At 36.0% G+C, this 24756-nt stretch overlaps 1 protein-coding gene across 5 annotated transcripts in view; it reads right to left on the reverse strand.

Annotated features, from left to right (window-relative positions):
* The window catches only part of ANGPT1 (angiopoietin 1), a 185051-nt gene that overhangs the window by 46894 nt on the left and 113401 nt on the right, over positions 1-24756 (reverse strand). For 4 of the 5 annotated variants that reach the window (XM_035546446.2, XM_035546448.2, XM_035546449.2 and 1 more), the window contains 2 exons: positions 18163-18290; positions 12629-12730 (listed from right to left, as the gene is read on the reverse strand). In XM_035546446.2, coding sequence (XP_035402339.1) covers positions 12629-12730; positions 18163-18290 — 230 coding nt within the window. Of the gene's footprint in view, positions 1-2568; positions 3672-12628; positions 12731-18162; positions 18291-24756 lie in introns of those variants that run through there. The other variant, XM_035546447.2, reaches the window with a different exon arrangement.

A 24756-nucleotide genomic window follows, 5' to 3' on the forward strand; every position in this document is an offset into this window, starting at 1 on the left:
CTCCCTTTTCTCACGTTATTACACTAAGATGAAAATCTATCACTAAGTGGTTTGCTCCCCTGACCAGAGGAAATGAAATTGCAGCAAAAGAGAACAGAAGGAATATAAAAAAAATATAAAAAAATTTATGGGGAAAGTCACTACATAAATTACATTAGAAAGAGCTACGTTATTGAAACTCAGTAGAAATTACTAGACTAAAAATTATTCCTGTTTCATTTGTACTGCTGAATCCAAGTAATAGTTTTGCTTTACTGAAGAACAGCATTATTGGAACCAATTTTCATTAAAAAAAAAAAACACACACACAACAACTGTATTTTATTTCTTTGTCATGAGCAACTTCTTTTTAATTAAACTCCTTGCTGCTGTGAAACCAAGGAAGTAAGTGGAATACAAAAAGTAACTCTGAAGGAAGGAATGTTCCTAAGAATGGGTAGTATATTTTATTAAACACCTAGTATGTCTGAAAAAGCAAACAAACAGGTATTCAGAGCTTTCTTAGATCTAAATCAGACAGGATTAGTACATTTATGCAAAGCAGAGTTGAGAACAGTAAAATTTCATTATGCCAAACTCAGCTGTTTACATCTTGTCTGCAATTTACTGCCCCTGTTTCAGATGTGAATAAAGACTTGCATGGTCACTGTATTTTCCAGATATTTGGGCTTACTGCATAACTACACAGCTTTTCTTTTTTATATCTTACTTAGACTGCCACTGATAAAAGAACACTACTACTTTGACAAGATAGCTGCTTTTGTGTGCAGAGGAAAATGGCATATTGTCCTCAAACAAACAAACAAAAAATGAAGAGCATGAATTAACTTTTAATTTCCATTCCCAACCCCAAGGGTGGCATAGAAAATGGTAGTAAAGAAAGATCATGCCAGACTCTTTTGATTTTTCTTCAGTGTCTTTAACCTTCAAATACAGCTCAGAATTTTATCTTCAAATACATTTTCTTTTTTCTTCAGCCAGAAAACTTAAGGAAACAAGCTTATGCAACTGTGATGCCCACCTGACTGCTACTTTTGCGCAATGCCTTATGAACACTTTTGAGGATGGGGTAGACATCTCACAAACATGAAGTTTAGCAAAGTTTCAGGAGAACTGCTGCCTGAGACGAGTAGCCCCAGGGAGAAAGGCTGAAGCAGCAGCTCTGCAGTTGCCCATTCCAACTACCTCTATCAGCAGGCACAGACCAGCCAGCCAAGTGCAGATGCTTACCACATATTGCCTCTGAGGGATCCTTAGACATCTGGGAGAAATTTGAGGGACATAAAAGGTGAACTCAAGCTATTGCCACAGAAAATCTTAGGAAGTAACAGAGATTCAGGGAGATTATTAATAAAGTGAATGGGACTTCTATGTGGTACACAGAACAAAAAATCCACAGAAAAGCAGACCTCATTAGTCTTGCTGTTCATGAGGCAATTCAGTAATCATTCAGTACTGAAAATCAAATAATGAAAGCCAAGCATTTTAGTTAACAGAACAGTTATGCCCGTACTGTTGCTCAACTCTGTGGGTTGCCAAGTGATAAGATCACTTCAGCCTTGCCAAAAACCATGTTTGCTAATTTCTATGGACTAGAAGTTTCATTTTGAGAGCAGCCTTGGGCATAGTGTTGTATCTTAAAAGTTAAAATTAGGAGTCACCTATTCCTGACCCAAACCTGTCACCTGTCATTAAATATGTTGGTTTTCCATTACATATCGACTCTGTCAACATACTTGTCTTATTTATTTATTATTCATATGGCTATAACAGATACTTCGTGTTAAAAGCTTTGCACTTAAACTCAAGGAAGTACTTGAGGTGATCCAAGTTATCCTCAGCTATCAATCTACTAGGAGAAGGAACATCTGTATTTTGTGAATGTGTTTGTAGTTAACTACATTTTAAGTCCCTTTAAAACCCAGAAGTTTTTAAGTACTGTTCCAAAATTGCATTTTAAGTGACTAAGTGACACTATTTTGTTATTATCTTCCTATATTTCGTCCATTATATGTTTCCAAGTACAGGAATTTACTCCTTAAACTTTATATTTTATTCCAAAAAACTCATTTTGCTTTTCCATTAAAATCTGCATAAGGTTTTGGGATGATTGGCAAACCAGACACTTTAAGTTCCCACAAGAGTGGATATCATAATAGGGAAAGGCCAGAAATTTCCAGAAGTTTTCAAAGCTTTCATACATTTTCCTCATTAGCGCTCTATGGACATTGGGAAACTTCTTGCATTCACTAATGTGCTTTCTTAACTGCCCACCACTAGCCACAGGCAGGATACACAAATATTTGCACTGACCTAGCATAAATTATTTTCTTGTTTCATTTTATTGTTCACAAACTGGAAACATTTATATTTTTGCTGCTGCTGAAAAACTGCATTATGGTTGTACTTTCGCCAAGTTTGATCTTAGTTGATGAAGTTAGTTAAAAAGATGTAAAAATCACAATAAGTCAGTAGTTTTTAAAAAAGGAATAATCTGGTAATGTTTCGTACTACATTTAGAATAGATTGTTCTTGTAGACATGATAACAACTTATTTTCAGACCAAAGAAAGCAGAAATACAGAATTTTACTGATAATTTTAATTCCATACATGTACTAGGATGAAGCAAAGGATTTTTCTGGTTCTTTATGCCTACAGCTACATAGTAAATTGTTAAACTGTGTATATTCAGACATAATGCCCAACTGTTATGTTAAAAAAGTAAAAAGAAAAAAGTATTTTTTCCCATTATATACATTAATGCACTTAGCACCCAGAATCACAGAGAATAGTACCATATTTTATAATATTTACTCTAGATGACATCCAGGTTCTACATCAGCTCATTTCCAATTGCACAATCATTAACAGAGACAAAAGTACTAAAGCAGTCATGAGTACAAAGAAACTGAATTCAGTACTGGTTTAAAAAATGACTTGAAGAATTTACAGAGTTGATACTTATTCAAAAATAATAAGTAGGGTGCAAAAGAGTTTTATTAGGTTTGGCAAAAGCTGTGGGGGTATTCTGCTTGAATCATGTTACTCCAAGTTCATTAAACAATTATCTCTTACTTTATTTATTTTGTCTGATAATGCTCATAGGAAGCTTTGACTTCTTATAGACAAAACAAAATTGAAACCAGACACAGTCAATATATCCTATGGGTTCATCTCCTGTCAGACAATTCATTGAATAAAGCAGATAATAATTCAGTGTTTTAAAGCAGCAGTGTCTTCCAGAAGACAAAGTGTATTCAGCTCCTTTTGCCTCAGCTGAGAATGTGGAATGGATTTTGTTTAAGAAGATAATTTCTAAATCATTCAGTTTACTTCTCCATTTCCACTGTGTCAAATTATTCATTGTATATATATATTTAAATACAGAAATAACTTTAATTTTCCTCAAAGAATGAGTTAAAAAATGTTAACTTTAAAAAATTAGTAAAATATTTATAATTATTTCTATGAAATACCCATAAATATTTGGTGGAAAGTTTTAAAAATATGTTTGGAAGCCAGAGGTACCTTCTGAGAAGACTAAAATAAAACTTAAGTTACTTTCAATTTTAATACAGAACCGAATTTCTCCACCAGCATTCCAAGTTTGAAAAGTGCCTCTCGCAATCTTGTTCATGTCCTGCAGCAGTTCAGGTTGCAGCACTTCATTCTAAACCAAACGTATCAGTAAACATACAGAAGTTAAGTTCACTTTTTCCTTTCTCCTTCCCAAACACACACAGAATCAGCAGTACCAGCCTTCCCCATGAAGAAGAATCCCAGCATCAGAGCTCAGGTTTGAAATGCAAACCTACACAACTGGTACCTCTGGCTTGGCGATGTGCCCCAGACAACTAAATTTTCTGCCACTGATACATATTGAACATCTAATCTGGCCCAGCCAGATTGCGCATCACTGGGGCACTAATAACTGAATGACACTAGAAAATGACTGACACCAGAGTTAAATAATTATAGCACTAATATGACATGAATCCCAAGGTGAAGGGCTGTTCCAGTGAGTCCCAAATGGAACTGATAAGGCAGTAGATGCACCTCCCTGAAGAGAAAGCTGTGCCACGATGAAAGCACACAACTGTCATTTGGAGGACAGCAGAGCAGATACCTAACGATCTCTGCTAAAACTCTACTGAATCTTCAAATCACTAATTAAAAGCAAACATGCAAACAAAAACCTCTCAAAATCTCACCCGGATGTTGTACAATAGCATGTCCATTTTTGGTAAGAAAATTTCTTTAATAAACATTAATCTTAATGACGGTATTCTAGGAAAGGCTGTTACCATGGTTATGCTTAAGAATTAAGAGAAATATTTGTTTAATTAAGCTGAAATATTACATACAATTTATTAAAAGTCTTACATGTAAGGAATACCCTACATGGTTCTATTAACAGACTTGAAGAGTACATGGGCCTTATCAACATACACCGACGGTGTAAAATTAAAGCACTGAAGGCAGAGTAAGCAAAAGTGCCAACACCACTCTTGAAACTGGTGTTATCCAGTAATATTTGCATAGTAAAGACTGCTCAGTGCAACATAGTTAAAACACAACTGTGCTACTGTTAAAATAACACTGTTTAATTTTACTTCCAAAAATATTCAAAAAAGTAAAGATGAGTCCTTGTGTGGTAACAGCTCCATTGCCCAATCTAGTGATCCAAAACTCTCTGAAACAAATATGGTTTTGTCCTTGCTCCCTTAGATCATGTAGTAGAAATGCACACTGTAGCTTAAGCCTTGGTCAGAACCCGATTACTTTCATGAACACGTTTTCACAGAAGTGAATACTGTCTCTCATCATTTTGATATCATGTCTGTCTTCACTGAACATGCTTTAGACCTCAGCAGAAGCAGAGAACATGCTTTCTCTTTCTGTAACACTGATGAAAGCAATAATCATCTGAGTAACAGCATGAGTCAGAAGTGACTTTTTAATAAAGTAGGGTGACATGTAATTCTTTATCAAAGAGGTGTGGGTCTCCATGAAAGGCGTTACTCACAGAATATCTTAATGCACATTCCAGTCACTAAAAATCATTTCCTTATATTCAAATTGCTTTGTAAATATTTCAAAGAAACAAATGACTTCCATGCCATACATCCCAGTCTCTTGAAGTAAATGACTTTTTCAGATGCAGACAATTTGTAACTCATGACTTCGAAATGTACTGTCATAAGGAAAGTACTTGTGCCTATATGTCACAGTTATTCATATCTGAAGTGTGCCTTTTTTATCCCTTTGCACTCCTAATTCTCATGAGCTTATCCATTTAACATAATAATTCTACTCCTCTCCCTCTCCCCCTTGCCCCCCATCTTGTTTGTTTCCAGTACAGAAGCAGCACACCTTCTGTCTTTTCTAAGGACATGTTTTGCCTAGCTCTTGCCTTTCTCACATATCCATTCTTTCCTCTATTTTTCAGGAAAGACCATGCTGACGACATTGCAATGTATTTTATATAATTCTTTGCACTACTGCCAGGGGAAAAGGTGAATCAGTTTCTGCAGAAAAAAATAAAATACAGGATGTGTCTCCAACTCTACAGACAGGTATATAGATAGACGGATAGATGGAGCACAGGTAGTGCTCTGAAGGCTCTCCTGCTTTCAGGAAACCTTCTATATTCTTTTCCTAATCCCACATTATCTTCAAAATGCCTCATGTTCTATGATCCAGCAATTCTTCTCTTCAGACCTGTTTCACTCAGCCACAGAAGGAAGGAGAAACTGTTCTGAAGTGTGCTCTGAACAGTCCCTACCTTGTTGCTGAGATGAGGAAAGCAGAATAGAATAACTTAGAGCAAAAATTTCTCGCCTCTGAAAACAAGGCAAACTTGTGCAAACTGCCATTTGAGAATGGTCCATTACTCCTAACTACTTGGGCATTATTTAGGGAATTAAGTCAGACCAAAACTCCATTAAAAAATTAACATTGTGGATTTTGTGTCAGAAGTCTGTGTTCACACTCAGGCTATAGCCCTGTTAAGTGTGCTAGCACAGGTATGGTAAAAGAGTTGAGGAAGGAGAAACTGAATCTAATGCAAGTAGGACCACCATCCTCTTGATACCTTCCGTGCAAAAGAGGGAACCACAGGCCTTCTTGGCAGAAAGACATAAGATCTTCTTATAACATCCTGTTAGCTAGTTATCAGGAGCAGCTGCATATCTTTGCTGTTGGTGTAATCCTTCATAGTCAGATGATTTTGGGGTAATAACTGTGGAGATGAAAATTTCTTCTAATATGAGAGCAGTCAATGATCACACTTTTCAGGTTTACATATCTGACTTTTTTTTTTTTAAACAGACTTTACAGGATCTGACATATCTAATGTACATATGTTATGGTTTTGTTGTTTGGCTTATGCTTCCTTAAGTTAATGTTTGTGACCAAAACAAACAAACAAAAAAAAAGATTGACTTGAATATAGCTCAAGCCAAAATCAATGGAGGAAACAACTTACTGTTGTAAAACCACAGGCACGTTGGTAGCTAGGAATATCTAGCTATTACATGTATCTACATTTTCAACATGAAGACAAAAGTTTCCTAATTTTAAATTCCTGTCAAAACTGAAAATCCTTATCTGAAAAGTATATGAATACAGTTAGGTGAAGTTAGTCTCAATAGCCATTGCTGTACTTGACATCCTGTGAAGCCATTGAGCTGCATTATATGCATTATATATGCTTGCAATGGAACATACTATTTAGCTCACAGTAATTGCTTTTCTTTACCCTAACGGGAAAACATTAGCATCAATGAAGATTCAAAAAATGTGCTTTTGACAAATTCATCTAATATGGAGTAGTCACAGACAGAGCAGTGTAACCATCTTCAGAGCTGTTATTTGATAGTATGTGAGCTCTCTTTCAAAGAACATGGGAACATGGCAACGTGTCAGTAATATTAGACTACTGTGAACACAAGTGGTGTAAAGATTTTGTGGCCATATCAGTGCATAACAGCTTAATTACTGATAACCCACAAGAGGATATATAATTAATTTAGAATAACTAGATTTAACAAAACTGAGAACTACAAAATATATTTTTTCCATAATACGTACATTCAAATTTAAGTGCTTTTTTTTTTTTTGATCAAGAACATTCTACTCAGCCAAGCCATATGGTTTATGTATTTTTCGTTTTAAAAATAAACACATCTGCATCTGAAGTTGTTCTCCACTAAAATAATGGAACAAGAATCATAAAGCATACACAAACAACTTAAAAATGTGCCTTGTGCATTGCTTTTTACGCAGTCTGTCTCACTTGAAAGAGAAAGTGATGAACATAATAATCTAATGTGACTGGAAGGGGCCAGAGCTCTGTCTGTATTTTTTTTTTTTTTTACTGTTTCTTGTATTTGGGGAAAAAAGGAATCTGCATACTCTTTGTAAATGGACAAAATTGCAACAGAGAAATATTCATCATCAATTAATGTTCCAAAAGGGAACAGTACAACAGCTTGAGGTTTTGCCTCTTGGCTCAAGTTAAACACAATGTTAATTGTGGTGAGGACTTATTTTTAGATAGAAAAAAAGTTCAAGTTAATATTGCTACTGAGGCAATATGTAACAAAACAAAAGTCAGAATTCAGAGATAGCTTGAAAGGTGGGCAGAAACAATTGTACCAAAAGTGAACATAGGAACAGCTGGAGACCACAAAAGGAGTTAGTTAGGAGACCACCTTCTAAAACAGGAGTTAGACACTTTGAAAATAAAAATTAAATATAAGCAATGTCTGGAAGTTTTCAAAATGAACATGGCAGTCAGAAATAAAATCTTTGTTAGAGCTGTAGCTCTTGCTATGAATAGTTCAGGCAGACTCAGAAGCCTAAATACACAGCTTACACTCTGTCAGACTTGCAAGGACTGGTGAATAAGTGAGTTAACCATCAATCTGACTGCCACAAGCCAGAATGTCTCCAATAAACTGGGAGAGACTTATGTTTGAGCTAGAGCTTACTCACAGAAATGATGTGTAGTAACCATATCAAAAAGGGTAAAAACATCATGCCAAGAAGAAAATTAAAGACTTATTTACAGTGTGTAGAGGAGTTCAGATGTCTTTTAGGTAAGCATAAGGCGTGGTTCACAAGACTTGCTACACCAGTTATAGTTCACTGAGGCTCTGAGGAAAGTCAGATTATTCCAGATAACATAATCCAAATGCCCACTAGAGCTGCATTGAGAAATATTTCCTAAGAAAGTTCTGATAACCACCTCTGTGGTCCAGCTCTCATTAGGCCACGAAAAAGTCAAAATTATCCTGCTGTAGCATCATACCACATAGGCACTATAGAGCTAAAGATCAATCTGACCCAGTATCTTTAAGAAGAAAAAAAAGAAGAAAACCCAACAGAAATAGAAGTGGTTTTGTAGATGTACTTTTCAGGCACACACAGATGCTAGTGATGACTTCTAAGATAAATTGGCAGCACATTTGTTTTAAGCACTGAACTGGTGTTGGACTCAGATACTAATCAGGAACATGAGGTTAAGGGGGTGTGAAATTTACTGCTGTGGTTCGTTCTTGCCTCAAAGAACCAAAAGAAGAACCAGCTGCTGGTCATGAAGATAGGGGGTGGTTGCCATAAAGTTGCCATAAATGCAGCTGTGGGTCTAATATACACTTGTGATCCCAATCTAGATCATGACATTATGAATGATTAAGAAAGTGATAGATTTGTTTCATTAGAGAAAGGAAATGGCAATACTGTAGCAATAAAGGCATGCAGTACAATTAAATACTGACATACAAGGTAAAAAAAAAAAAGAGGAAAAAAAATGTCAAGGAAAAGGATTGCTGTGAGCTGGCCACGGCATGCAATTTCAAATACCTACTGAGAGTCTTTACTCAATGACAGAAAGAAAGAAAATATTTTAAAGGTCTGAGGAAGCCCCCAATAGACTTGGCTCCCTAGAACCCCCCCCTAGGAAACTGATAGTGAATGTTTAGATATTGAGCATGGAATAATTTCTGTGAGATTCATTGAAATTTTTAAACTAGGCATGCTGAAAGGCTAGAGAATAGGGAATCCAATATCCATCACCCAATTTGGCAAAAATGGAGACAATGACTGGGAAAGGTATATTTATCCAAGAACTGAAAATCTGGAATTGAGAAAGAAGTCTCAATAGCCAAGTTAGTACATGACCTAATCCTTTGTTTGGATGTGATTACTGCTAATGACCGCCTAATAAATGCCAGAAACTGCCTTAGAAATTCAGCCTTTCTAAAAGTGGCTCAGGTAAGCAACACTTTTTTTTTTTTTTTTTTAAAGACATTCTCTTTCCAGAAGTCATAACTCTAATTCCCACTTCAAACAAGGAAATATGAAAAATGGTAGAAACCTGCTTCAGGGTGATATTAGCTGCTGTTGTTAAAGGCATTACTTGATGCTCAGCTTTAAATGTTTCTCATAAGAAACAAATAGTAACATGGAAAATCCCCTGCAAATACTGGTAAGAAAAAGACAGGAGGAGGAACTCAAAAGGATTTGCTCTGAATTTCTTCAAATTTGTATAATTGAATATTTAAAAGTGAAATGGTCCAAGAGAATTTGTAGTCAGAAATGAGTTCTTAGGAGTGAATGCAAAAATTATACTGCATGGCACATGACCAAGGCCAAAAATGAACGATACTGGTAAGCACTTAGGCCACTGAGAAAGAAGACGGCATCACCAGTCTTGTATAGCAGAATAAAAGTGAAGAAAAGGATTTTTATTCATCAGCTACTGTTTTAGATACCAAAGAATGTTTGATTTTATTTTCCAGAGCGAAGATTGGACTCCAGTAGCAATGGAGCCAAAAGAAAAAGAAGAAAAAGTTAATGCCACTATTATTGCAATATCACTGACTTTCTGCTGATTAAAGTATGGATTGAGCTGTGTATTTCCTAATTTTGAAATATTTATAGCTACTTTATCTCTCTATCAATGTGTTTCTTGTGTTGGTGTCTGGAATATACATTGAACAGAAATTCAAGTAATTCTATGTACACTGAAGGCACCGGCATGAAACTGAATAAAAGACAATGATTGTCTCAAAGAATGTCTGCAGGGTGAATTGGTGCTGGGTAATTCCTGTAATCCAGCAGTGCTGTCACTCACCTCTGTAGAGATTATCCCATGTTGCCGAGAGAAGCTGTGTATGCCCCATCCCTGGAGGTGTTCAAGACCAGGTCGGATGATGCCCTGGGTAACTTGATCTAGTGGGTGGCATCCCTGACCATATCGGGGGTTTGGAACTAGATGATCTTTAAGGTCCCTTCCAACTCAAGCCATTCTATGATTCATTCTATGATACACCCTTTCTGAGTTACCTGCTGTAAGGATCTCAGTTTATAGTCAGAGAAAATGTGCAATGGCTTCCTAAAACTGGACAAGCCAGTAACTTGTAAGGGTACTTGCAGTACTGCGGTCTGGTGGACTAAGTCCCAGCTCAAAAGCTGTCGGTCAGTACCTGTTTGTAACTGAACAATTCCCACAGCTTTCAAGATTCTTTTCCAATACGAACCAAATGCACTGAAAGTAAAAGAATCCCCAGAGACTTATTATTGTTGTTATTATATTGTTATGATATTGTTTATTTCTGTTAGATTAGAGGCCCTAGTGAACTACTAGCACAACAAGAATGTCTTAGCAAATCTGGAAAGCAATGTCTGAACTTATTTTAAGAAACGTTGCATCTCCTACCATACTATCTCGCTTCCATTGGAAGAAACAGCAGGCAGATATGTCAGGAAGGAGCTATGATGTGATCTAATAGACCCTGGACACACTTTCTGAACAATGAGGGAATTGTTACACCAGTGGTGCTCTTGAAGCTCATAGTCCATCACATTTCAGTAATCTGCAGAGTTTCCACTGTCCTCCATCGTCCAACATTTGTTCATATAAAATATTCTCAGCTAGGGACCTCAATTAGTTACTTTAGTAAAACGGTTCAGAAAAGCAGAGACAAACCTACATCCCAACTTTTCTCATTACTCCTAGGATAATTATCAGTAAAAGATACTCTTTTGTTTGGTAGAAACAAAGTATCTCTTATAAGAAAGACTATGGTATCTGTAAGGAAAAGCAAAATTAATTCAGACTGCATGAACCAGACAAAAACTTCATAATCCAATTGTTAACAGGTTCATACCATTGCAAAGGAAATTTTTAAAAATAAGAGCTGTTATTTTTACGTGGTCAAAGAAAAACCTCAGGAGAAAATACCAGAGTAAATCTCAAATAACTAATGTAGTGTCTATAAGTTAAAACAACAGATATGTAGAGAGCAAGTTAGTTAGCATATACAAATTCTAATTTCCTCATAAGTAGAACTAGTATAATCTTAAAATTTCTGGTTCCCCAAATAAATTATGTTTTAAATCTTATTTGACTCCAAACCAAAATAGAGTAGAAGAGTTTTCAAATTTTCTGCTAACTTAAAACTCCAAACAGAATCAAATTTTTTTTTTATGAATTCTAAAAAATTGTGTTCAATTTTGAAAATAAATTCAAAAATATTTGTCATTTCAACATTATTTTTACTTCACATATATTATGAAATAGATTACATCATCTAGTTTTCCATAGTAGGAGAGATCTGATGTCAACAATCCAAATGGCTAATTCTATCCCTGTAACTTATATTTTCCAGTGATATACAAATATTGAAAACAAAGGATCCATAGAATCCAAAAGGATATTTTGGTTAAATAATCTGATATTTTTTTTTTCTGAAATAATAAGTTCCATAACAGAACTTTTTCCCATATAAATTATTACTGATGTGAGATTGTTTTCTTTTTAAAACATTTTAAATTCTGTTTTCATATGGTGCTTTTTGAAAAATGTTGGAAAAAAGATTTTCCTATTCCAAGCTGATAACATAGTTCTGAAAATTTCATTGGGAATGTCACCGTAATATAAGCCAGTCCGTGGGGACTCAACGAAAAAGAGCAGCTCCATCAGGAAGTGTGATCAGGGAGCAAATGAAAAGCTCAGAAGTTATTTAGACTGGAGTAAATTTTTTTTTTTTGAGTTTGCAATGGGAAAATAGCAAGCTAAAGTCATGTCATCTGTAATTTGGTAAATTATTTATTTTCTTTTAACCCTATCTGAAGTATCAACATTTCCAGTACATTGGCTTGATTGGCAGAGGTGTTGTATGGCTTGGGATAGACCCCAGTAAAACTCTTCATTCCTATCTAAGATGCTCCAAGTTCTGAAGGAGTTCCCCTTAGTTCAAAACATCCATGCTTTAGGAACATCATCACATCCTCATTACACCTTAATATCACAGCAAGTCAAAACTTCAGAAGGGCAGACAATAATATTCTTTACTGCATATGCCTGAGCATGACCTCATTTTAATTTTAGTAACTGGTCTGACAGAAAGCCTACGTCATGGGAAATAATACCCAACTAATTGAGTAAAAAGAATATTACGACTTTAAAAGTAACAGACTTGAAAAAGGTAGCTCATAAAAGATTACTTCAGACCATTATAGACAGATCTATCAGCATAAGACAGTACTATTTGACAGTACTATTCAAAATGTAACTCTCCTGTGAACTGTACAGCTATTCCATGTTTTTCACCTTACCATTTTGTATTCTTTCCAGCCTTTTTGGAAATCCAAACTCCCGTCTTCTCGGTGCTGTATAACTGTCCATCCTCCTCCAGCTATTTCCATATTGCAAAAGACCTGTGCAGTAATAAAAAAGAAGAGATACTTGCTTTGGAATTCTGTCATTTTAGACGGGGGAAAAATGTGAATAATGGCATTAAGGAAGTCTGTTTTCCTATGGATTCATGCCTCATTCTCACGCCCCTCATTAGAGCAATCTGAGCTCTTCTTATGTTCAGTGTAATTCTCCCTGTAAAGTTTCCTGTTCGTTCAGCGTATTACACAAGAATATTTCCCCATCATCTCCCTCAGCATCCTCAGCTTTCCTCTTCACATTCCCTTCATGTTCCTTCTGTACTTTCTCTGCAGTTCCCCTGAAACTACTGCCTTCTCCTAAACAAAGAGGTGTTTTTTTCAGTGATAATAATGCTTCCTATAGCTTTTATCACATTCTAAGAAAGAAGCTTTAGGAATTCTTACAGGAAATACTGATTCAAGGAGTCCAAAATGTAGCAAAGATGAGATTATTCTGGTTTGATTTGCATTGTAATGTGTCAGTGTGTCAGGTAGTGTCTGAAAACACAGATAACTGATCTCAGTCTAACCTGTTTTGCGGATGACAGAGAACATGGGAACAGACTCAAGTACAGAGGTCTTATCACATTAACACCTGTACTGAACCTCTAAGATCATATACTGCCGTCAATGCACTGATAAAATTCTAACTTTGATACTGAAAGTCTGTGTATTAAGGGTAATTTAACAATTTAGCAATTTTGCTGAAGCTTGATGCTAGAATATTGTGTCATTTGAAATCCATTAACAATCTTAAATATTAAAAATGGATATTATTTTTTATTATTTTTCCACTCATTACATTTTTTACATTTTTTACATTTTACATTTTACTTTACATTTTTTTAAAATTATACAAGATAAATTATGAAAAATTATGAACACTGTTTAGCCATTCACTTTTCTTGCTGTGTGGCAAGTGATAGTACTCATTATTGTAGGACACTTGATTGTAAGACCCAACTAAGTCTCTCAGTGCTACCCACTGAAGCAAATTTTCATTCCCAAGTGTTCATCAATCACATAATGGCACTGCAGCTATCCTAAATTTCACTTGACTGTGCACTTGTATAGTTATATTCACCTTTTTAAGAAAGATGTTAATATGTAAGAAGGTTGAAGAGGTGTCATCTACCTGCTTAGCTTCTGGCATTCCCATCAACAAGGCAACACTGGACAGTAACTTAAAGCTTTAAGTTGCTTTGCCAAATTGAAGGTTAGTGTCCAATACAGTTAAATAAAAATTCTTCCTTCAGTTGACTAGAGAACCATCTTCCACCCTCAGGCAAAACAATTTGAAATATTTCCTACTCATAAGCATCGTCATAGTAATCCTGTGCAAGTGCTTTTGTTTTAATTTGCTCTAGGCATGCCAAATGAAGTCCCAGTGTAGGTACAGGAAGGAAACAGAATATTGAACAGTGCAAGCATGTGAACTTGATTTAGGGAAACCACAAGAAAACCCACAAATGATTGCTTGACAAACATTTTGGTCCTATTCCTCATTCAAGGAAGACACTGTAAGTCAAAACATTTATCTACAGGATTTAAATTTTTTTTAGACTGATTTATAGTGAGAATTCTAAATGATGGATTCACTTTCCTTATAAGTCACTTCAAGCTGCTATGAATCTTCTGCCAGTTTTTAAAGCATTAAATCCTCATCTGTATTAACACTACTTATTTTAAAGATGAAAAAAAATGTGTAAGTCTTTTTTTTGTTATTATTATTATTATTCTAAAATATAACAAAATACCTATTAAAATACTCTGGTGTTTTTTAAATAATATAGCAGATTAAAAGAGAAAACTGCATAGTGAAAGAAAGATTTACAGCAGCACGTAATTCACTAGCTTTCATTGTGTGGTCTGGCACTTTACATGGTGGTAGACACAAACACCTGCCATATTAGCAGGATTGCCAAGCTCCTTATAGATGTTTGCTGCTTATAGTTCTAGCCAACAAGTGTCCTGGACTGGCTTCTGTCCCAGACAAGGTCAGAGCACTCAACCATTAAACAACTTCTAACATGTTCTGATGTTTAATCCTCTACCAAAAAAGAAAAGGAGGAAGAAAAGTGATTTTGAATTTTTATTCATCTGTAGATTCTGAGTTTATCATCGATGAAACAATCCAATTTAGATTAAAAAGGTATCCAAAGCAGTGCACTGCTGCCTTCCTTAAATGCATGGGTAAAAATACCCAACCTATTGAAAGGCATATATGGGATTATTAGTACATATTTAAACTTTATGGACTAAATTATTATAAACACTACAATACTCATTTAAAGATCAGAACAATTCTAGACAAAAGGAGAGGGATTACCTTATACTGTACTTTAAGTGCTTGCACACTAGTCTACATTGTTGGCTTGTAGCAACAAGCTCAAGATCAGCCATTTGTGATTCAGGCAATGTCTTTACTATGCAGATACCAAGGATGTTGGTAAGCATGCCAGAACCACAGTCTCCACAGTGTATGTGGTCTGCATGTAGTTAATGGGCTAAAATTCTGGCAGATACACCCAGAGAAATGTGAAGCTGGTAGGCAGTCCACAGGCAGAAAGCAGGGCGGAAGGGGTTGAAGGCTGAGTTCATGCCAACGCAGAATTTTTGCACAGTTGTAAGGACACAGCTATAAACACTGCGCTATTAACATGACATTTCAATGCAGTACACACAGAAGTTAGTAGAAGTCATCCTTGTGATAACTTTGGAGGGTGATCTTTGGAGCAAGTAGCAAGAAAGTCCAATACCATGGGAAAATGTTATCAGCATTCAGAGCTGTCCCCTTGGCTTCCTTCATCTCCCTAAACAGTGACAATTTCACCCTCACTGCCCCTACCCTCCTCAACAGCCACTGTTTCCCCAGTAGCTGACCTTATCCTTTATGGGACACTGAGAGGACTCTTCTTGCCTGTGCTGTCACTATGACCCAAGGACAATCATCTGTCAAACACCATGAGGCATTGTACTCACACAGACAAACACAGACTCCAAAGTAAGCCATTCAGTTAGCTTAATACTTTAAAGCAATCTTTTTTTTTTTCCTTTTTCTCTTCCCTTCTCAAAAAAAAAAAAAAAAAAAAAAAAAGGAATGTTATTAAGGTCCTTTTAAAAATAAATGAATCACTTATTTTTGATGCAGGGTTTGAAGACACTTTAAGCTAATAAACTGTTGAAGCTAGAGACATGAAAGAAAAATTGCAAGTTACATTTTTATGCATATAAAAATGAGGGATACAAATGTTATGGAAGGTAATAAAGAGCAAAAAAATAGAACTGACAGTAACATTTGTATAGATGATGAAGGGATATTTTCTATTGAATGTCAGGATGCTAGTAAGTATCCCTCAGGAAATATAAAATGAAGGTCTGTTTTTTTAACCCAAAATATAAAATTACTATAAATGAGATAGTTGCCAGTGGTTGTGAGTATTACAGAAGGCAACAATATATTAGGCCTCTTAAGACATGTCAGAGCTGTGCATTGCATTGTGGTACTCCAGGTAACTAAGCCTGCTTTAAATATGTGAGTATGTCTCCACAGAATACCTATCAGGATATTAGGTTGGGTCCCAGAGCAATCTAACTGTGTCAGTATCGTGTTACCTCTGGGCTAATTAGTCCTAGCACAGTGCTGCATTGATGTGATTTTTAAGCTATCTCAGCTGGAATTAGTTCAGCTATCTCTGCGCAGCACTACCTTGCAGACTGGTAATACAACCTTAATGTCTGAAAAAACATCTGTTAAAGCAATCAGACTCCTCACTTGACTAACAGGAACATGCTCCAGATCACCTCTTGCTGTGTTATCACTAGGGCAAGACAGAAACAGTGCTAGCAGAAACCCCTCAACACACTCACACACATTCCCACATTTTCTTGCTAAAAACAGGGAGCCTCCAGGAAAAAAATAATTCATGTATTTGCCTGTATTGATTCATAACAATAAATGCCTGTATTGATTGATAACAGTGTCTGCAAATGGTGATAGAGCAGAAACACAGAGTAGCTTCCATAGTGCCATTGTCTTTGTGTTACCAGTGGAGGGTAAATATACCAGAAGCATTAGTGTTACAGTGCTTTCAGGTAACCGCTGTTTTTCTGTGCAGTCCACCTTCTGGGGATTGTCTATGAACTATAATAAGGCTAAGAAAATCCAATGCTACTCTGTATATACAATTCCAACTTTGATGTAACATCTCTGTTTTGAGTTGAACAGCTTCTACAGAACTACTTTTATTCTTCTTGACCTGTTCAGTAATGTTTAAGAGTGTCTCCATATTTCATGTCATGTTAATTATTTGTCTATTCATATTAATCAGAGCTGTATTGACCTTTGCTCATAGTAATCTCCCACCCTAATTATACTCATGGTTTAATGAATCCTAATTCATTAGTAAACTATAATGACTTGACATTCACAGGCTTCCAAAGGCCTATAATAAAACCAAATTCACTTTAGAAATACATTTTAAATATCTTAGTATAATTATAAAATATAAAAATATAAAAAAAATATATCTAGAGAGAGGGTAACATTGGTAATATTCGTTACTGTCTTGTTCTGTTTGCAGGGTTCCCTCCCTCCTGTCTGGCCCACTTGCAGGACACCACTGTATTTTTCTCTTGGAGGTAAAGAGCTCATGGCCTTGTTGGGGGTTACTCCAAGTAGTGCTCTGCCAGAAGGACAAGCTGGCCTTTCTCCATGTGTAAATTAGGTTTTGGCTACTCTTCCAGCTTCCTAGCCTCAGCTGGCTCATTCACCTTAGCCCCAAAAGCATTCTAAAAAAAAAGTCTCCTTTTCATTTTTCATTTTTTTTTTCAAATGTTTTGTTTTCACCAAAAAAACTCCCAAGGATCTTTTTAGACAAGGACAAGAAAACATGTTTCGTCATTTTAAACTGAGCTAATATTTAGCTTTTTCTGTTCTCTGCAGCCAAATATCTGTTCCCTACAAGAAAAGTAGGATTTATACCTTTATATTTAAATCTACTCATTCTGCTATTTCTCTGCTACTAGATCATCTCCCTATCAGCTTCCTCATTACAGCATTTCATAATAGAAGTTCATATAAAAGAGGAAAATAATAATTTTATGATAGAAGATAATAATCAATATGTTATTGCAGACTTATTTGTGGCCATATTCTGATTCAACTAAACTTTCTGTGTGGGAGGAAGTGAGTCAACTGTTGACTGTATGTCAGAATTTAGGAAGGATTATCTGTCAGGGAGAAAGAAGAATCGAATACTACAGTTTATCCTTTGCTTCATTCTATTGTATTTTTTCAAGCTGGAATACAACCCAGGTTATTTATATCAGTGCAACAGAGAATGAGAACTTCTGTAAAGGTACCAAATGTTCTTTTTAAGGCCAGGGCAACATGACATTAAAAAATAAGAAAATAAAACATGTATTTTCCTTACCTTTTTAGGATCTGACACATTGTTAATGTAAATAGTGTAGACCCCGCTTTTGTTAAAACCAGATTGGTATACATCTGCACAGTCTCTGAAAGGCTTTTCTTCCTCCTTTTTTGCATTCTTAAGTAAAACTGCAAAAGAGAAAAATATGATAACATAAGTTACAACAGCAATCTTAAGCATTTCTGTATCAAAGAGACTCAATTTTGCACACTGCATTCCTTTTAAACTTACACGGTAATAACTATACAATGGTCCTTCCACAGTCAATGCATTTGTTAAATTCTGTTAAAGAACTACTATGAAACTTTCAGACAGATGGCAGAGGAGGCACCAGCAGAAGTCTGTCACAATGCAAATAGCTAAACAGAGCATCCTGTCTACAGAGAGATGAACACAGCAGATTCCTTCTGAGTGCAAAGGCCTGTGGAGCTGCAGGTGTTGTGCCTGACTAAAGCTTTATCTGGGAGGTTGCCAAAGAACGCCCCAGAAGCAGCATGTGGAGGTGGACAAGCATGTTCAGTGCTGTGATCTGAGACAGACTTCACCTGAGACAGCAACACAGAACCCCAGAAGGAGAGAGCCTATGCTCTTTCTTCATGAAGTACTGCCTTTTGAGCAGCCCAGGGGCTGAGGTTTTTTTTTTTTTTGGCAGAGAATTATTTCATTATGTTGATGTCTGCAATATACAAGTTGCTAGGTACAAGTTATTGAAAAAAAAAAAAAGAAAAATCAGTGCTACTGAAGTCCATCATGTTTAGTCTTTTTATGGCTCAGAGCAGGAAAACAATTAATATTAGAACACCAGTGCACATCTTGATCCTGCATGTTGCAGACCACATATATAGTCTAGGCTGAGAAATCAGGAGGGCAAGTTGTTTGAGGATCCCAGTCTTGAGCAGCCAGGAGATTCCCTGTAGAAAGAGTAACATCTGAGAGTGTTCCCTTCACTTTCACAAACAAAAGCAGCCTGACCCCACACGATACCGAAAGGATATGACTTCATTCCAACAACACATACTTTAAGCACATCAGTATTCCCATGGAAATCCATCAGTCTACTCAGATTCTTAAAGTTAAACATGTCCTTAAGTGTTGTGCAGGGCTCAGGCCAGCACTTCATTAATCCTACAATAAGGAAACAACATTTAAGTCCTACATACACACTCATTGTCTGGTGAAAGCCACATCTTTTTTTTAATTTTATTATTTTTTGGCTTGAAAATGTGAGTTATACATACAAAAGGGACTACGCCTTATTCACTCTCAATGAAGTGGGCCATACTGCAAATTTGGCGCTTAATGATAATGGTGTGCAAAAGAGCAACAGCCTTGCACAGCATGTGGGACCATCTGGGCCATAAGCTGGTATGCAGCAATGCCAAGGCTTTGCAGCTTGATATACTATCTCACCTTTGAACACTTCAAAGCAAAATATTAGCATGGAAAATTACTGCAAGATGAATTGACATTAATATCATTACACAGATGGGGAAATTGAGGAAGAAAAAGGTTATATGTTTTGCCTCAGTAGTTTTGTGAAAAGGCAAAAATGGAAAAACAGTGAGGAATCCATTCTTGAACTGTAAGATTATCCTGCTCTCCAGATATAGAGACAAACAAAAGCCTCTTATTTCTCCCTTTCCATGCATATGATGTGTTTATTATTTTTATCCAACACCATCAATAAAAACAAAGTCTGGTTCACATACTAATATGTGAACTTTAATAGGAAAATCAACTTCTTTGAGACTTGGCTGTATTTGTAAAAGAAAGGTAGTGCTGGCTATGCAGTAGGTGACACTCTTCCCTGTGGCATGGCATTGAATGAGGTCCTCAGCAAGGCACACAACAGTGAACTCTTGAAGGTGCCATTTTTTAGATAAGACATAAAACTGAGGCCTTTACAATTTGTGTTAATTAAAGATTTCACAGTACTTTTCTGTAAGCAGATGGCATTAGCATCAGTGGCCAAAGTCCAGATTGAATAATTACTTGGGGCTGGAGCCAAAGCCTCGAGGAGTTAAAGTAAAGCCTCTCACTAATTTCAGGGGGCTTTAGATTAAATCCATTCTTTCTAGCCTGAATTTCTCTAATACTGTTGTTTCAACTGCAGACATCAGTCTCTCTTGTCTAAAAATGTATTTAGTTGTGCAGGGGCAGAGTCATAATTTCCTTCAGTCTTAAAGTACTTATATTTTAATATCTGCAACATGTGTAGAAAGACAGTGTTACCTCTATTTTACCATTACATACACATTGCAAAACACTTGGAAATAACTACTTAAGAGTCATTCGTGGATACTGGAATTTGAATTTGGTCCCTTTTTAATTGAAAGTTAGACAAAAAAATCATGATTATCTCCCAAAGCTAGTATCATCTGACTTTTAAATCAGGTAAGATTTTAATTTCAGATGAATTAGAATTAGATTTGAAAAATGATTATCTAAGGAGATGGATATCTAGCAAACATACTTAGAAATACAACTTCTTCTTTTGCTTAGAGACTAGGAAAAAAACAAACAAACAAAAACAAAACAAACAAAAAAAGCAGCTGTTGTAATCAGAGGAAAGTGACAAGGACAGATAAATGCCCTGTATATGCCCAGTTCCTTCTGTCCTCTCAGTATCAGCCAGCTGAAATTTCACACAGCAGTTTTTGGCACATTGACACATTTCACACAGCAGTTGTGGTAATTTCCCAATAACTTTCTTTTGCAGCAGTAGGTTTCATTCAGTGAACCAGTGTAGCCAGGAGAAGATGACTTTCTCTGGGTGCCTGTCATCCCTCCCCTCAAAAGTTGGTGACCCTACTGGAAGGAAAGCTCAGTCCCTTGTGAAGCTGCTGCTGAGCTGTTACAGATTGTAGCACAGTATATTTAGCATGACCAGCACAAAGTTCAGTTTTCCTTAATACATCAGACTGTAATTTGCAAGAACAACCCAAAGTTATCAGAAAATTAATACTCAGGAATGTTACTGGTAATGTTCTTCTATGGTAGAATATGTTTTTTCTACGGTTTGATATTGTTTTTCTAACTTAATATTCCATACAGTTTCCAAACCACTTCTACCTATCGTTCAAGACTTCTTTTTTTTTTTTTTTTTTTTTTTTTTTTTTTTTCTATGACGTTACACAGACCTTGAATCCATTATACATCAAGTGAAGTTCCTGAATGATGCACTGGCTGACATATGGTAAATGTGTAAATAAACATTAAAAGAGTAGTAAGACTAAGTAAGTAGTAAGTAGGAAGCTGTTTTAAACCAAAACATGTAGCCATTAAATGTCTTTGTTCCGCTTAAGCATCTTAATTGACTTTCCAGTTTTCTAACGTTAGTTTAGCTATTTTCAGATACAATGCTTACACCAAAGTCTTATGTATCTGAAGAAAAAGATTAGTCTATGTCAAGAAAAATAATATCACCATTTTTTAAACCTGAATGCTTAGCCAAAATCTGGAGCCCTGGAGGATTTTTTTGTTTGTTTGCCTTTTCTGGATGAAGAAACTGGAGATGAAATCAGTCATGCTCCTTTGAAGCAATGATGCCTATGTTCTCCTGAACATAAGGCGAATTAACAAGAGAAATAAATTTATTTCACTACACATTCAAAAGACTTCCGCTTAATTTTTAGTCCAATAACTTCCTTCCAGGCTACATTACCTATGTTTCCCTACCTGCTGAATTATTTATTTCAGTTATCAGTCCTTTGGCTCTATTTGCTTTTCTCTAAAGCCCTGGATGATGAATCAAACCCAGGCAATACAGCAGGTACCACCTGTAAGTGCCCAGAGCTCTGCCAGATGGCTGCTCCCATGTAGGTGCAAGAGCCCTGGCAGTGTGGATGCTCTGTGGCCTCACAGAAGGACAGGAACCCAAAATGATGGGGCTTCTGCTAACCGAGGAGCTGTGAACTGCCAGGGATGAGCAGCTTTTTACTGCTCTTACTAAATGGGCATTAACCTTCAGTAGGAAGCTGGGGTTGGCACCTGAGGTTGGAGCCTCTTCACTTTTCTTGGAAAGGCTTACTGGAGCTTGCAAGCAAGAGAGAGAGCTGTGACACCCAGCCCCTTTTCCCAGAACAATAGCCAGGGAAGTCCCATCACTGGTTGCTAGTTGGGTGTACTTCTGGGTAGAGTGAAACTATTTTTCTGCTATCAAGCATGAAAATAAGTCACCAATTAACTAGTAAGAGCAAATAGCTCCTGAATTATTTAGTAATCTAAAGTAATCCACTAGGAACACAAAATATAAAATATTTATTTTTTTGTTTTGTTCTAGCTATAAGAAAATTATCTAATCTGGTCTCTACCAGAAAAATATTTCAAAATTAAAATGATTTTTATTTTTTTAATTTCCGATTGTTGTTAAGAAAATGAAATTGTTTTCTCACCACTGTTCAAGTCTGTCAGATATTTAATGAAAGAATAGTGCGGTTTTGTCTGTAAGCAATAAAGAATATCACACTGCAGTTCATTATGTTGACTGAATCAATAAAAACATGCTCATATTTACTAAATTGTTTAAAGACTGAACTGCCATATTTGTGAAATCAGTTGAGTCTTATGTCCTCTAGCGATACTGCCAGTAAATGAAAGGCAGCTGTTGTTTTTTTCATTATGGTGACTTACTTAGACAGATATGCAGAGATTTCTGTAGTGTCTTAGTTAATTATTATATGTTAATAATTTTAATGTTTCATTTACATAAATCTAATTTTCTTATAGGACTCCACAGTCACTATACATACCAAAAGAGACTTAAAAAAAATAAAATTCTTATGCTTTTGAAGCTTAGAAGGAGAAGTCTCTCTCCAACATCTTATTGGCAAATATAACTAATCCAAATTCTAGCTGCTGTATCAGAAGTATCTGAGGTGAAAATTTCTGTCCCCAGATGAAGAGCTTCTAAAAATGAAAAAAGGTGTGTTTGTAAACTGATGTCTTTTTACCTACAGCTGCAGCATTCCAGGTCAGGGTCATTCAAGGACTACAAAATGGCAGTTTCTGTCTGTACGCAGACTACAAACCAAGTTTGCCTTAACCTTGTCATGGTTCCAGACACGTGGTGGGAAATGCTACACTTCTGTAAGATATCCCATATCTCTGACCTCTTTTCCAGACATTTGGGTGCAGCTGCTGTGCACCACCACAGTTCCAGTTACAATGGCAAATAGTGCCTGGCTTGCAAAGCATCAAATCAGGAGCAGTTTGCTAATGTTATCAGAAGGATGTCAATCAAATATCCCCAGTGTGGAAGCCTGGAACATGGCCCAAACATGTATATATGTTCCCAGAGTTAGCAGCAGGAGCCACAAACAGAGCTGACAGAGAAAGGGTGAAGATTATTTTTGTTTTGAGGAGGAAAAATATGCAGAGTTACAGCTACTCAGTTTTTGCTGACTTACTGCCAGAGGTATAGTGTAGTCTGTTGTTTCAGTGGCCTAGTCTATCATACACCAAGCTCTGCTTGAGAACAAACATTAAACTGCAACCTAATCACTGGCAGTGATGTCCAACTATCCTCTGCAACAGACAACCCTGTGATAATACAGTTCTGCAGTCTATTGCAAATGTTCCATGCACCAGAGGGAAATGCATGAAACTGGCGATGCTTAAACTCAGATTTGCTCTTCAGGTGTTGCCTACAAACTAAAATGATAGACATGTAAGAGCATGCTTGTGTCCCTGTCAAAAAGGATTTGAAAAGTGCATTTTCTGGAGTCTAGTCTATTCAGATACATAACATATACTATGTTTTATTCTCCTAAAACTATTTCTGGATTGTTAAAGCTGCTGATGTTACCCTATCTAGACAATGCGAAAAAAATATATATATTAGAAAACTTACAATCCATTGAAAGGTAAGTTCCTCTTATCTGAAATTAAAAATACTGCAGTTATTTATATAGATAGAACATCAGGAGTTTATATTTCTTTTTATGCATCTAGCTAGCTAAGTAAAAGTTTAAAAGCAAACTTACATGCACAACGTACCCAATTCTAAATTATTATAGAGAAAGACATACTACAACCACCCGCTACAAAACTTACTCAAAGGTTTATATTGTACCATATTAATACAAGTCTGAGTATCATCATCATAAAAAAAATAATAAAATAAAATAAATTAATAAGTTTCTTCTGGTTGTCTGGCAGTCCAGCAGTCTTTTCCGATAAGTCATTTTGTGTGCATGCCTGTGTGCACACATCTGTTTATTGGGGAGTTGGGAGAAAGTTTAGGACTGGAGTTTGGATATATACTTTCCTTCCAGTGAAGTATTCACAGTGAAGTATTCATTCATTCACCAAAATGCTTTTTAAAGTAATATTTCTTTGTGAGATTGTTCTGAATCTGGCAAAAAGAGTTGGCCAAAGGAATATTGAAAAAAAAAAAAAAGTTCATGTTGACATACTGGAATAAAGTATTTCTGTTCTGGGAACTAGACTATACAGATTTTCATGACTAAGGGAAGAAAAAAATTCACATTCCACTGCTTGAAGCTCTTTCTTTTTAATTTGCGTCTACCCTAAAGCTATTGCTACAAAAGCTATTACTACAAGTTTATAGATTATAAATTTGTGGATTATATA

The sequence above is a fragment of the Cygnus atratus genome, chromosome 2, assembly GCF_013377495.2.
Source record: "Cygnus atratus isolate AKBS03 ecotype Queensland, Australia chromosome 2, CAtr_DNAZoo_HiC_assembly, whole genome shotgun sequence".
In the NCBI taxonomy this organism is placed as follows: Eukaryota; Metazoa; Chordata; class Aves; order Anseriformes; family Anatidae; genus Cygnus; species Cygnus atratus.